The sequence below is a fragment of the Lynx rufus genome, unplaced genomic scaffold (genome assembly GCF_022079265.1).
Source record: "Lynx rufus isolate CCGP_SWC_20201006 ecotype Redwood Valley unplaced genomic scaffold, mLynRuf1.p SCAF_14, whole genome shotgun sequence".
NCBI lineage: Eukaryota > Metazoa > Chordata > Mammalia > Carnivora > Felidae > Lynx > Lynx rufus.
Genome location: NW_025814828.1, coordinates 41,050,542 through 41,063,561, shown reverse-complemented (window position 1 = coordinate 41,063,561; position 13,020 = coordinate 41,050,542). Strand labels below are relative to the sequence as shown.

At 49.5% G+C, this 13,020-nt stretch overlaps 2 protein-coding genes across 8 annotated transcripts in view; one reads left to right on the top strand and one right to left on the bottom strand.

Annotated features, from left to right (window-relative positions):
* The window catches only part of RBM10 (RNA binding motif protein 10), a 29,801-nt gene extending 23,997 nt beyond the window's left edge, over positions 1-5,804 (bottom strand). For 3 of the 7 annotated variants that reach the window (XM_047076129.1, XM_047076131.1, XM_047076130.1), the window contains exons 1-2: positions 5,592-5,804; positions 3,493-3,634 (exon numbers count right to left, since the gene is read on the bottom strand). In XM_047076129.1, the coding sequence (XP_046932085.1) occupies positions 3,493-3,634; positions 5,592-5,661 (212 nt within the window). In that variant the 5' untranslated portion in view covers positions 5,662-5,804. The remainder of the gene's footprint in view (positions 1-3,492; positions 3,635-5,591) is intronic. The other 4 variants (XM_047076135.1, XM_047076132.1, XM_047076133.1 and 1 more) reach the window with 3 other exon arrangements.
* Positions 5,805-6,314: 510 nt separating this feature from the next.
* NDUFB11 (NADH:ubiquinone oxidoreductase subunit B11) lies at positions 6,315-8,716 on the top strand. Its single transcript, XM_047076136.1, has 3 exons — positions 6,315-6,658; positions 8,183-8,313; positions 8,490-8,716. The coding sequence occupies exons 1-3, from the start codon at positions 6,452-6,454 to the stop codon at positions 8,614-8,616; spliced, it is 465 nt and encodes a 154-aa protein (XP_046932092.1). The 5' UTR covers positions 6,315-6,451; the 3' UTR covers positions 8,617-8,716.
* Positions 8,717-13,020: the final 4,304 nt, after the last annotated feature.

Below are 13,020 nucleotides of genomic sequence, written 5' to 3'. Positions count from 1 at the left end.
AGAAAAAAAATAAACTGCATTGTTTAAGCCATTATTCTTTGGATTTTCTGTTACAATCTGCCAAAATGAATCTTAATTTGTGCACCTAGCATCACTGACACTATTTAATGTGGTACTTAACTAAAGTCCTAGACAACGTTGTAAGTGAAGAAAAAGAAGTTAAGTGACAGAGTTGATTTGTATACAGCACGACCAACTGCTTACTTAGAAAGACCATCAGAATCGACAATGAGTAATTAGAAATAACAAGAGAATACAGGGATAAGAGGACTTACAAAAAATCAACAGCTTTCCTCTACCCCAGCAAACACCAGCTTGGAAAATATAAAAGAAAGTAAGATGTCCATGAAGACTAGTGAAGCACGTAGAAATTATGCAAGACTTGTGTTTTCATTTATTCAAATTTGTATGTCCTTTAAACAAATTTTAAAATATTCTCCATTCATGGGGCGCCTGTGTGGCTCAGTCAGTTAAACATCTGACTTCGGCTCAGGTCATGAGCTCACAGTTCATGGGTTTGAGCACCCATTGGGCCCTGTGCTGACAGTTCAGAGCCTGGAGCCTGCTTCGGATCCTGTGTCTCAGTCTCTCTCTGCCCCAACCCCACTTGCATTCTGTCTATCTCAAAAATAAACATTAAAAAAATTCAAAATAAATAAACATTAAAACAAAATTCTCCATACAGGGCTTGGATGAGATTACCACTTAACAAAGATGACAGTTCTCCCCAAATCAATATATAAATACAATGCAATCTCAATCAAAAAAAATTTTTTTAAATTTTTTTATATCTATTTTTTGGGGAGAGAGAGCAAGCTGGGGAGGGGCAGAGAGAGAGGGAAAGAGAAATCCCAAGCAGGCTTTGCACTGTCTGCACTGAGCCCGATGCGGGGCTCGAACTCATGAACCGTGAGATTATGACCTGAGCTGAAAACCAAGAGTCAAACGCTTAACCAACCGAGCCATCCAGGCACTCCTCAATCAAAATTCTTGAATGTTTTTGAGGGACTTTAATATCTTTTTTATACAGTTTCCACAAATGGCTAAAATCAACTTTGATAAATAAGGGAGCAAAGTGGGAGCTAAGTAAGAGATTCTATAAAGCTGTAATGATAAAAACAGTAAGGTTCTGGCATGAGAATAAGCAAATAGACCAATGAAACAAATCAGATCACATAAGACAGATCCATGTATATGAGGGAACTTGAAATGAGACGAGGCACTCCAAATCAATGAAGAAAAAAATGGACTATTTAAAAGGCGGTACTGGGAAAACTGCCCACTATATGGAGGAACACAAAACCAGAACATACCTTATATCATATTCAGAAATGTACTCTAGGTGGTATTAAAGACTTGAATGTGAAAGGGGAAACTAGAGAGTGCAATCTTTGTGATCCAGAGGTAGGAACAGAGAAGATTCTGAAAGCACAGATTGTAAGACAAAAAAAAAGAAAAAAAAAAAGATGAATTTTACAGGTATCCATGCTTTTTTTTTTTATTTAAAAATTTTTAATGTGTATTTTTGAGAGAAAGAGTGCAAGCAGGGGAAGGGCAGAGAGAGAGGGAGACAGAATCTGAAGCAGGCTCCAGGCTCCGAGCTGTCAGCACAGTGCCCAACGCGGGGCTCGAATCCACGAACCTAACCATGAGATCATGATCTGAGCGGAAGTTGGCCGTTTAACCGACTGAGCCACCCAGGCGCCCCCAGGTATCCATGCTTGAGGGAATCATTAAGTAAAAGGAACAGGCACACCCGAAGGTGTCCTTGGGACCAATTAGAAGAAAAGCACTAATATACACATGGCAGTAGAGGCAGATCTTAAAAATGCAGTCAGTGCCGAGTAATACAAAGTTCAGGAAACAAAATGAAAACCGTAGCTCTCTGCCATTTGTGTAAACTGAAAACACAGACACTGTGCTACCTATTTTAGAAGGATACGTTTCGAAAAGGACAGAGCAGCTGCCTACAGCTATGGGAATTGGAAATAAAAAGGAAAAACCAAATATGGCAAGAGAAGGCTCTGTACTGACCTACGATAGGAACCTACCGAAAAGGTATGATTCACTCAAACCTCTGCAGTTGAGGTCCTTTGAAAGCCAGAAGACAGACAATGGCTTTAACTGGTTATAAAGTCTGAAGCAAGTATGTCACCTACTCAAACTCAGAAACTGCCAGAAGAGCATTTCAGTGAATACAATCCCAAACTGAATGCTTTCAAAAGACATTTTTTAAGCAGACTGAATAGCACTAGATGATGACCACATCACAAATTTGGGCTTACTTTTCAGAAAACATTTTTAAAGGGGGTAGTGGAAGAAGAAACCTTTTGTAAGGCATTTAAAAAAATTATTTCCTCCGTGACTTTTTATAAATCTACTTTTTTTTTTTTTAATCTACTGATTCTTAATAGAGACTTTCTTGGGAGCATTAGGTCTACTTTCCTATGCAATCTTAAAATGTCAAGAATAAGTCATCTGCATTAGAATCAACTGGAGTGATCCACCAGGATGGTGAGGGCATTTTACAAAGTGCCTCGTTTCCTGTTCTACTAGAGTTTAAAAATAACCATACGAAGAAAATAAATAAAATAAAAATAACCGTACTAGAGTGTTCCATTCCAAGACAAGTATCACACAAGCTTTAGCCCACCCTGTCCCTGAAGTCTCCTGCTATCTGACCTGGCTTGCCCTATACTTGTCCGGCACAAAATTCCTGACTCTGAGGGCATCACTCCCGTTCATTCCTCCAACCCAAAGCTGCAGCCCACGCCTCTCCCCTGAGAATCCACAGGCCTTTACAAGCCACCACCACCCATCTGCCACCCACCTCTGCTTCTCCTCCTGCAGTGGCTGTCCACACCTTGGTGAATGGCACCATATACCTCAGTTACCCAAAATGGAAACCTGAGCATCAGCCTCCATTCCTCCCTTTCTCTTGATCCCTTTCCAACTTCACAACCAACTGTGGCACCTATACAGCTGGGTTTTTTTTTAATTTTTTTTTTTTAACGTTTATTTATTTTTGAGACAGAGACAGAGCATGAGTGGGGGAGGGGCAGAGAGAGAGGGAGACACAGAATCGGAAGCAGGCTCCAGGCTCTGAGCCATCAGCCCAGAGCCCGACACGGGGCTCGAACTCATGGACCACGAGACGGTGACCTGAGCTGAAGTCGGACGCTTAACCGACTGAGCCACCCAGGCGCCCCTATAGAGCTGTTTTTTAATCACTTGTAAACTGTGTGGTCTCCCTTGTGAGACCCTGAGGAAGAAGGCTGCAGTCTTATCTGTCTCATTCACCACTGCATTCCCAGAGCCTAGCACAGGTCCTGGCTCACGACAGGTGCCAAGTAAATGTTCGCTGAAAAGAAACCAATCATCTGCTGCACTGTTTCCTCTGCTCGGAAGCCCCCTCCTGGCACCTTCCTGGATCAATTCTTTATATGGGGATAAGCCTAGGATGCTTGGTAGGGGTGGGAGTGGGTAACTCACCGTCTTTCATACTCCATGTCCTGATAGGGCCTGCGGGGGCTGCTGGGGCCCCTCCTCAGCCGCTGGCTCCGTTTCACTTCCCAGCCACCCCCGCTGCTGCCACCATGATCTGCCAGCCTGGGTGATGCCTCCTGTAGGGACTCTGGAGAGAGTAGAAGGAAGAAAGGGGTCAAGGCAGTTGGGGCCTCCTTGAAAAACCCTTGCTCGCGCGGCTCTCTGCTGTCCCTTAGCCCAGGGACATTATTTCCCAACTTCCTAGTGTTCCTATGGACCAGGGTGGGAAGGCAGCCCCTTCCTGGCCTGCTCCTTCCTCTCCCCACAAACGTGAGGCTAGAACCCACCACCCTAGAAATAGCAAGGCCAGGGGCACCCAGCTGGTTCAGTTAGTAGAACATGCAACTCTGGATCTCAGGGTTGTGAGTTCAAGCCCCATGTTGGGCGTAGAGCTTACTTAAATAAAATAAAATAAAACAGAAAAAGCAAGGCCCTCAGCAGAGAGGAAGCATCCTGCAGAGAGACTTGGTGGTGCCACCTATTCTGTGATCAGGGCTTTGCCATCTGAGACTGGTAGATGAGACCGAGCCTGGAGCTACCTGCCCAGGGGGCTCTCAGTGCTGGATGACCTGTCTGAGGTCAGGCATGTTAGGCTGGGAGGCAAGACCTCACAATGGGAGTCCTAGGCACCCACCAGGCTCCTTCCATGCCCCCCCACTCCCCGCTCAGTGCCATTGCATCCTCCCAACAAGATGTTGGCTGTCCCCTACAAGACAGCAGGAGATCATGAAAGGCCCAGAGGGTAAAGGGGCTAACTTGGCAGTGAGACAAATGCCGCCTCCCCGGGCTCCTGGCCAACGCAGCTTTGGCCCTTACTCGGCAACTGGCTCAGCCTCGAGCCCTGTCTCTTATGTGCAGCCAGGTCCCAAGGTGGTTCTCTCCCTAGGGCTCTGGGCCCAACTTATTCAGAGGCGAAAGGAGTCCTTTTGAGGCTGTTTCCAACCACTGTGCTGTTCTGCTGGGATGGAAGGGCAGTCGCCTCACCCAACCCCCAAGCCTGCCATGAGAACTAAGTAAGTCCTGTGAGCCACGTGACCTGGCCAGGGGTCACCAAGAAGTATCCCAGAATCTTCAGGCCCCACCCTCTGAGCAGGAATCAGGCAAAGCCAGGCGGTAACAACACTTGCCCAACACTACGTTGCCACCACACCTTTCCTCCATGTATACACACAACCAATTTTCCCTTCCTCCTCAAGCCACAGGGAACCAGAGTTACCTGCTCCCAGATGGATAAGAATTACGATCACAACCAGGGGTCCCAGTGGATGCGAGCCAGATAGAAAACCCTCAGTAGACTCTGGCAAGGAGGTCAGAGTCACACACCGGTATCCACGACAGATAGCGACCAAAGTCACAGACAGCAGCCCCAACTAACTACGGGCCAAAAATCACAAGGCAGGAACCCACAGCGAATACCAGCCATAATCACACACTGAGGCCCTCTTTCAAAAGATGAGCGTCAGAGTCACAGACCCGAACCCCTTCTAAAAGAAGTGGCTATAAGTCATGCACACATTCCTTGCACTCCCTCCCCACCTAGCAAGTGGGTTAGGGCCAGTCGCAAGACGACTCCCTATGGATAAGGACCCCTCCCCATGGATAAAGACCTGAGTTACAGCACGTACTCCAAGGATAAAGACCAGAGTCACACGGACGTCTGCCCTCCCCCCCCCCACCCAAGAATAAGGACCAGAGCCACAGAATACTCCCCCATAGACCGGTAAGTACCCAAGTCACACAGAGCAGACAGCACACCCTCTCCCGTATGCATAAAAACATGGGCCTCCTCACGGATAAAGTTCGGTGTCGCAAACAGCCACAGAAGCCCACTCAAATCAGTTCCTCCCTTCCCCCAACCCGCGTGCACCCATCCTGTGCCCCAATCGCGCACGCGCCTCCGTTCCCAAAACGGGGGGGGGGGAGAGACACCCCCTCCCGAGTTCAGGCCATGCACGCATCTCTCGGTCCCGCGCGTGGCCCAGGCCCACGTCCCGCAGTCCGCCCACACGCCTCCTCTCCGCACCCGCCCGCCCCCGGCCCCTTACCTCCGCCCCCACGACCAGCGGCGACGCTCACCTTCTCGGCCCGGGCTGTCAAGGGAGGGCTCCCGGACATCACCTCTGCGCGCCGCCACCTCCTCCAACTCTCCCAGCTCAGCCGGGGCCGGCCCGCACCAGCGTTAAGTCTGAGGCTGGAAGCAAGAGGGCGGAAGAGCGGGGAGGGGAGAAGCGCCAAGCGCGCTACCCTCCCCAGGAAACCCACTGCCGCCTACTCCCAGCCGGCCGCAGTCACCAGCACAAAATGGCGACGACGAGAAGGGAGCCGGCGCTTCGACCACCATCCACCTACTAAGGGAGCGCGCTCTGGTCGGTCTCGTCTATTGGTCGCCAGCTGCAGATGGCCAGCCCTGGTCGGCTCTGATTGGCAAGCATATGCCACCTCCCCACTCTCCGTGCGAACGCTCGCAAGTTGCAAAAAGGAGTAGCTATTGGCCAATCCAGCGAGGCCCGCTCTTTGGAAGCTTGGCTTCCTCCGAATCATGAAAGACAAGCGGAAGCTCCGTCCCTTTACCCAAAAGACCGAGGAAATCTCCGGGCCATTGACTGGGACCCGCATCCATCCAAGTGTCAACGCTTCCTTATCAAGGAAATGGGCAGACCTCTCAGCCGTAAATTCCTTAGCCTGACCGAGAGGCTAAAAAAATGGTCGCTCCCCTGAGGCTAGGACAGATGGAGGGAAAGAGGGCTGGCTACTCAGCACCTGGCCACATTTGAAAACAAAATCCGGACTTGGGACTTATTTAGTGCGGTGGGGGCGGAGCGATAATTGTCGCGCTCGGGCCAACTGCAGCTGCGCAGAGTCGCATTTCCGTCCCCGCCCCTGAGAGTCTGTAGAACAATCTGCCATGGCGGCCGGGCTGTTAGGTTTGTGCGCTCGCCGCCTTTCGGCAGTAGCGGCGACGCGAGGGCTCCCGGCCGCCCGTGTTCGCTGGGAATCCAGCTCGTCCAGGGCTGTGATCGCCCCGTCGGCTGTGGCAGGAAAGCGGGCGCCGGCACCGACTGTACGCTGGCAGGAGGACCCAGAGCCGGAGGACGAAAACCTCTATGAGAAGGTGAGAGGGAGGGGGCAACGGGACGCCAGAAGGGTCAATCGGGGGCCGGCGGACGGGGCGCCTTAGAGGACGTTTTTAGGCGGCTGAGAAGTGCGCTGCTGGCGAAGGCCTCAAAGACTTGGGAACTTTGCCTAGATTGATTTTCTTCTTTAGCCCCTGGTAATCTTCGGTTCAGGGCCAGGGGCGAGATTGGCCTCGTTTTGCAGACAAATAATCAAACCTGAAGTGGGAAGTGCTCAAAACACGTTAGAAGCAATATAGTATAACGGTAATGATACTGAACACTGATACGGGGTTTGCTCAGTGCAAGTGCTTTAAACACTTTACGTACCTTATCTCATGTAATCCTCAAAACAGCCCTGTTTGGGAGTAGGGACTATTTAGCATACCCATTCTACAGATGAGGAAACTGAAGCCTAATGATATTAAGCGACTCGCCCAAACTCGCATGGCTGAATACGTGGCGGAACCGGGTCTGCTGTGCTGTGTGGATAGCAGAGACTCAAAAATCAGAATGCCACGGTTGGAATACAGGCGCTGACAGTTATTCATCTTTGTGACCTTGGACAAGCAGCTTAACTCCTTGGTGCCTCTTTGTAAAGTGGGGAAAGTATTAAGACACCTTCTAGAAAATAAAATACTACATCTGCCTCATGTAATTAAATGAGTCACAATGCTCAGTACAGCACCTGGCCCTTAGTATTCAGCATTAGAAGATGTTAATTATTATTGTTACTTTCCACCTTGCTGGGATATTGTGAAGTTTGTGTATGATACACTTCATCAGTACTAACCTCTGGCTTGGATATATAGGATATATAGATGCATATTCATTTATTCATTCATTTTGTAGATAAGTATGGAGGGCCTGCTGTATGCCAGGTGCAGTTCAGGGCCCTAGTGTGTTCAGCAGTGTGGAAATTGGATAAAGCCCGTGCTCTCATAGAGCTTATATGATAATGGAGAGCACAAAATAAACATGTAAAATATTTGGAAACGGTCGTAGTGAGTATCTAATGATAAAAAATAATGTGATAGGATCTGGGGAGATGCTACCTTGGTAAATTAATAACTGCTAGAAAGTGAGTTAAGCAAGATAAGTAGATGGAGAGTGATTTGGGGGTAGGGCAAAATTTTAGCAGGTGAAGCCATAGGAAATTGGCACTATTCAAGCATTTTTAACCCATAAAAGTGGCAATTTCCTGTAGTGTGAGACTGGTAATGGATAAGGCAATTAGGGAATGCCTCCTAAGGGAAGTAATTATGAAGCCAAAACTTTGAACAGGGAGACAGATCTAGCCGCGACAAGATATGGGGGGAAGGCTTTCCAGGCAGAGGGGATAGTAAGTGCAAAGGCCCTGCGGTAGCAAGGAGTTTGACAAGTCCTAAGACTAGAAAGAGGAATTAAAGAAAGGAGGAGAGATTGGTCTGAGGTGAAACTGGAGACTAACTTATGCAGGGCCAGCATAAGGCTTTGTGGAGCCACAGGAAGCTCTCATTGACCTCTTCTTCTTCTTGCCACAGAACCCAGACTCCCACGGTTATGACAGAGACCCTGTTACGGACGTCTGGAACATGCGGGTCGTCTTTTTCTTTGGCTTCTCCGTTGTCTTGGTCCTCGGCAGCACCTTTATAGCTTATCTGCCTGATTACAGGTGCATGGGGGTGTCCAAGAGAGTGGGATGGGTGGGAGCAGATGCAGGGGTGGAGGTTGAAGGGGACTGTGCCAGGAATCCTGTTCCTTGTGCCAGTGGGGAATAGGCGAGGACTAAGATGGGGATTGGTGTCCAGTGTGGCTCCCTCATGTCTACCCCCTTGCTGCTGCCTCCAGAATGCAGGAGTGGGCCCGCCGGGAAGCTGAGAGGCTTGTTAAGTACCGAGAGGCCAATGGCCTCCCCATCATGGAACCCAACTGCTTTGACCCCAGCAAGATCCAGCTTCCGGAGGATGAGGACTGACCAGTTGCCAAGTGGGGCTTAAGAAGCATCATCTTCTCACCGCCTGCCTGTCATTCTGCCCTTTCTTCAGAGCACCTAATTAAAGGGACTGAAAGTCTGACTGGCTGGTGTTGGTTTTGTTGCAAGGAGGGATGTGAGAATGGGGGTTTCAGGTCTTCACAGGCCACTGCAGCCTGTTTTGGAGTATTCTGGGTAACACCCACCCTAAAACTTAGTGGCTCAACACAATTTAGTATTGTCTTTCATGGTCCTGTGGTTGACTGGGCTCAGGCAGGTGGCTCTTCTTGGGACCTCAGGAGGTTGCAGTCAGATGCTGGCTGGGGCTGGAGGCATCTGAGGGCTCAGCTGGGATAGACGTCCAAGATGGCTTCTTCACTCACATGTCTGGCTCTTTGATCTTCCACGGGGCTTCTCTCTCCAGCAGGATAGCCTGGGCTGCCTCTATGGTGCCTCAGGGCTCCTCTGGATGGGGGTGTAGCCTATAGGAAAAAATTGATGGCAACCATCTTTAGAGAAAAGCTACCACCCTGGGACCTCCTGTGTTAGAAGAAGGGTCAGGACCACCAGGGATCAAGGGTGGTGTGTCAGAGCAGGGCTTTTCTATTGCTGAGGATGAGTGTTTGTCTCCCTTGCTACCTTCTCTGTTTCTCTTTGAGCTTTGGGATTTCCACGTGTCTTCTGTCTTGGTGAGTCTGGAGGCCTCTCTCTTCCCTTCTGTCCCTGTCTGGGTGGTCTCTAACTCCAGATGCACATCTCATCTCTGTGTATGCATTTGTGTCTTTGTCTGCCTGCTCCCCTCCTCTCTCCTTTATCTCTCTCTCTCTCTCTCTCTCTCTCTCTCGCGCGCGCGCGCACACGCAGGAAGTCTGCCCCTGCACATTCCTTCTCTGGAAATATGCTGTCTCCTTCCACTAGGGTCTCATACTTTCAGGCTTTCCGTGTCCTTAGGGGTCTAGAAGATGGAGTGGGAGACTTGCCCTGGCTGTCTGTTTCTTTCCAGGGAGTCTCTCCTAAATCCCTGTTAAGTGTGGACATCTGGGCTCCCCTTCATGCCCCTGGCATCTCTGCCCTCTCTCCGATGGCCTCATTCCATGGCTCATACTTTGGAACTCCCAGATTACATGCTCATTGCTACTATCTCTGCGCATGTGCCTGCTTGGGACTTCAGAGAATGCAGGAGCCCCCAGTCCCTGGCTACCAGAAGAAAATCTGGCTTTGATGGACTCACCACTAGAGGTGATGTCTCTATCCCTAGCTATTGAGTCTCAGGAGGAGCCTTAGTCCACTGGCATGTGGCTAAGGTGGGAGCAATGTCCATATGAACCTTCCCGGAAGTGAGCAATTTCACTCTCTGAGTGCTTTGTTGTGGGACCAGTCTCCCAACCTAAGGATAGGCCCCCCAAAGTAGAGAATCCTAACGTGTCAAGGGAGTACCCTCCACCTTCCCAGCCTGCAGTTACTGGGACTGCGGAAGGGCAAGGGCTGTGTTATCCTAGCCACGAAGTACCTGAGTATATTGGAGTGATACTCCCTATAATAAATGCCAGCCTGTTGCGCCATACCCTGCCCTTGGCCCAGAGAACATATCCCCCCCAACTGACCCCATCCAGGATGGAAGTCCCACGAGGGCAGGTGTTCAGGCATGTCAGTTCACTTAGAGCAGGGATGGGTACGGTATGTGTTTCGGAGATGTGGTATTGTTACCTCTGGTGTAAGTGCCCTGCCCCACCATCAAGGCCCTTCAGGCTTACAGCCACGGTGGATGAGCAGATGAGCACTTCCAGTCTTCCCAGTCCTGCCTCCTCATCAAGCTCCCAGGCTCTCTAGAAACCTCTATTCTGGTCAAACAAGGGGCTGCACTTAGACTAAATCCTAAAACCCATGCCCTTGTTCCCTTTCTGATGGCAACAATACCACCTTCCCCCTCCCTCGTTGGGGCCCAGCCACCCTGGCCACCTCAAAACTTTTTTTTAAGCTTATTTATCTTGAGACAGAGAACATGAGCAGGGAGGGGCGGAAAAAGAGGGAGAGAGAAAATCCCAAGCAGGCTCCATGCTGTCAGTGTGGAGCCTGATGCGGGACTCGAACTCACGAACCATGAGACAATGACCTGAGCCAAAACCGAGTCAGCTGCTTACCCAACTGAGCCACCCAGGCACCCCTCAAAACTTGTTTTTTTTTTTTAATTTTTTTAATGTTTATTTTTGAGACAGAGAGAGACAGAGCATGAGCAGGGGAGGGGCAGAGAGAGAGGGAGACACAGAATCTGAAGCAGGCTCCAGACCCTGAGCTGTCAGCACAGAGCCCGATGCAGGGCTCGAACTCACAGACTGCGAGATCATGACCTGAGCTGAAGTTGGATGCTTAACCGACTAAGCCACCCAGGCGCCCCTGTTTTTTAAGTTAATTTCTATTGTTTTTGAGAGAGAAAGAGAGAGAGCCAGCTGGAAAGGGGCAAAGAGAGAGAGGGAGAGAGAGAATCCCAAGTGGGTTCCGCACTGTCAGTGAAGAGCCCGCCATGGGGCTTGAACTCACGAACCGGGAGATCATGACCTGAGCCAAAATCAAGAGTCAGGTGCTTAACTGAGCCACCCAGGCACCCCAAAACTTGTGTTTTATCCACTCAATTAAAATGCACATACAGCCTTCAAAGCTCATTTACTTATTTATTTATTTATTTTGAGAGAGGGGGAAAGGGTGAGTGGGGGAAGGGCAGAGAGAGAGGGAAAGAGAATCCCAAGCAGGCTCCACACTGTCCGCCAGGAGCCTGATGTGGGGCTGGAACTCACGAACCGTGAGATCCTGACCGGAGCTGAAACCAAGAGTCGGAGGCTTAACTGACTGAGCCACCCAGGTGCCCCAAAGCTCATTTACTTTTTACAAACTGGACACTCCGATGTAACCAGCACCCAGGTCAAGAGAGAGAACATGAACACGAGATACTCCCTTCAGGTCCACCCCCCAACCCCACCCCTCTCCAAGGGTAACCACTCTCCTGACCTCTAACAACCTAAGTTAGTTTTATCTGGCTTGGGACATCCACATAAGTGCCATCATACTCTTTTATGTCCAGCTTCTTTCATTCAGCATGATGTTTGTGAGATGCAGCCGCACCGGTATGTAATCAGAAGTTTCACCATTTTCGTCGCTGTAATCTTTTCTATTGTATGAACAGCCCACACTTCATCCATTCCAGTGTTGGTGGGTACATTTGGGTAGTTTTCTATGTGGGCCTATTAAGAATAATTCTGTGGCCGTTCTTGCATACATCTTGTTATTGTCGTATACATCTTTTGATGGATAGATGCACTCATTTCTCTTGGGCATATACCTAGGAACGGAATTGCTAAGTCATGGGGTAAACATGTGACCAGCTTTTGTAAATCACGGCAGTTTTCCAATCTCCACTTCACCCAGCGGTGAAGGCCACGTCGTCGCCACTGCCCAGCGCTCTCCATCATTTTCCCTGGGCCCTCATGTGGGACATCTCTAAACTGTGTTCTCCACCGGCCTCCAGGACTCCGCAGTGGGAATGCGCTCATTACCCACAAAGCGACGTTGCTTACTAACAGTCTCCGTTGGCTGCCTTCTCTCCTTTGCCCTGCCAGGTTAGCGAAGCCCGTCTCAGACAATTCTGGACTGCAGAAGGGGCCTTGCTTACAGTTTTTGTCATGGATTACCTAGGAAATAAAAACAAAACATCTTACCAGATTCACAACCGTCACTGATAGCCATAAGCACCCCAGAGTAAACTGATGACAGAACTCTGAACTTTGAAATGTGTTGAGGGAAGGGGCACCTGGGTGGCTCAGTCAGTTGAGCATCTGACTTCAACTCGGGTCATGATCTCATGGTTTGTGAGTTTGAGGCCCGCATCAGGCTCGCTGCTGTCAGTGTGGAGCCCACTTGGGGTCCTCTCTCCCGCTCTCTCTCTCTGCCCCTCCCCAACTCGTGCTCTCCATCAAAAATAAACAAACGTAAAAAAAATAAAACATGTTGAGGGAAAACTAATCGGTGGAAGGATCCAATGTTCTCAACAAAATGTGAACCTGCGAATTTTGACCCTGAAATATTAGACTTGGTGAAAACTGGCCACAAACAAAGCACAGAATGACAGGAGCTACTCATTCAACAAATATTTACTGAGTGCCTCCTGGGTGCCAGGCACTGTTATAAGCAGTGGGGACACAGCAGGGAACATAAGATTCAAAATTCCCTGCCATCCTAGAGCTTCTGTTCCAGCAGAGGGAGACAGACAATAAACAAGGCAACCAGTTATGTTTATTTGTATGTTGTGAGATGGTAAGTATACGTTAAATTTAAGGGGGGGATCGGGGGGCACCAGGCTAGCTCAGTTTGTGGGGCAACTGACTCGATCTCTGGGTCGTGAGTTCAAGCCCCACA

What these genes read in the sequence shown, in the direction of transcription:
- NDUFB11 (XM_047076136.1), top strand. Translation starts at nt 6,452, where the DNA reads ATGGCGGCCGGGCTGTTAGGTTTGTGCGCTCGCCGCCTTTCGGCAGTA. An exon ending in ACGAAAACCTCTATGAGAAG is followed by an intron (nt 6,659 to 8,182) that starts GTGAGAGGGAGG and finishes TTCTTGCCACAG; the next exon opens with AACCCAGACTCCCACGGTTA. An exon ending in GCTTATCTGCCTGATTACAG is followed by an intron (nt 8,314 to 8,489) that starts GTGCATGGGGGT and finishes TGCTGCCTCCAG; the next exon opens with AATGCAGGAGTGGGCCCGCC.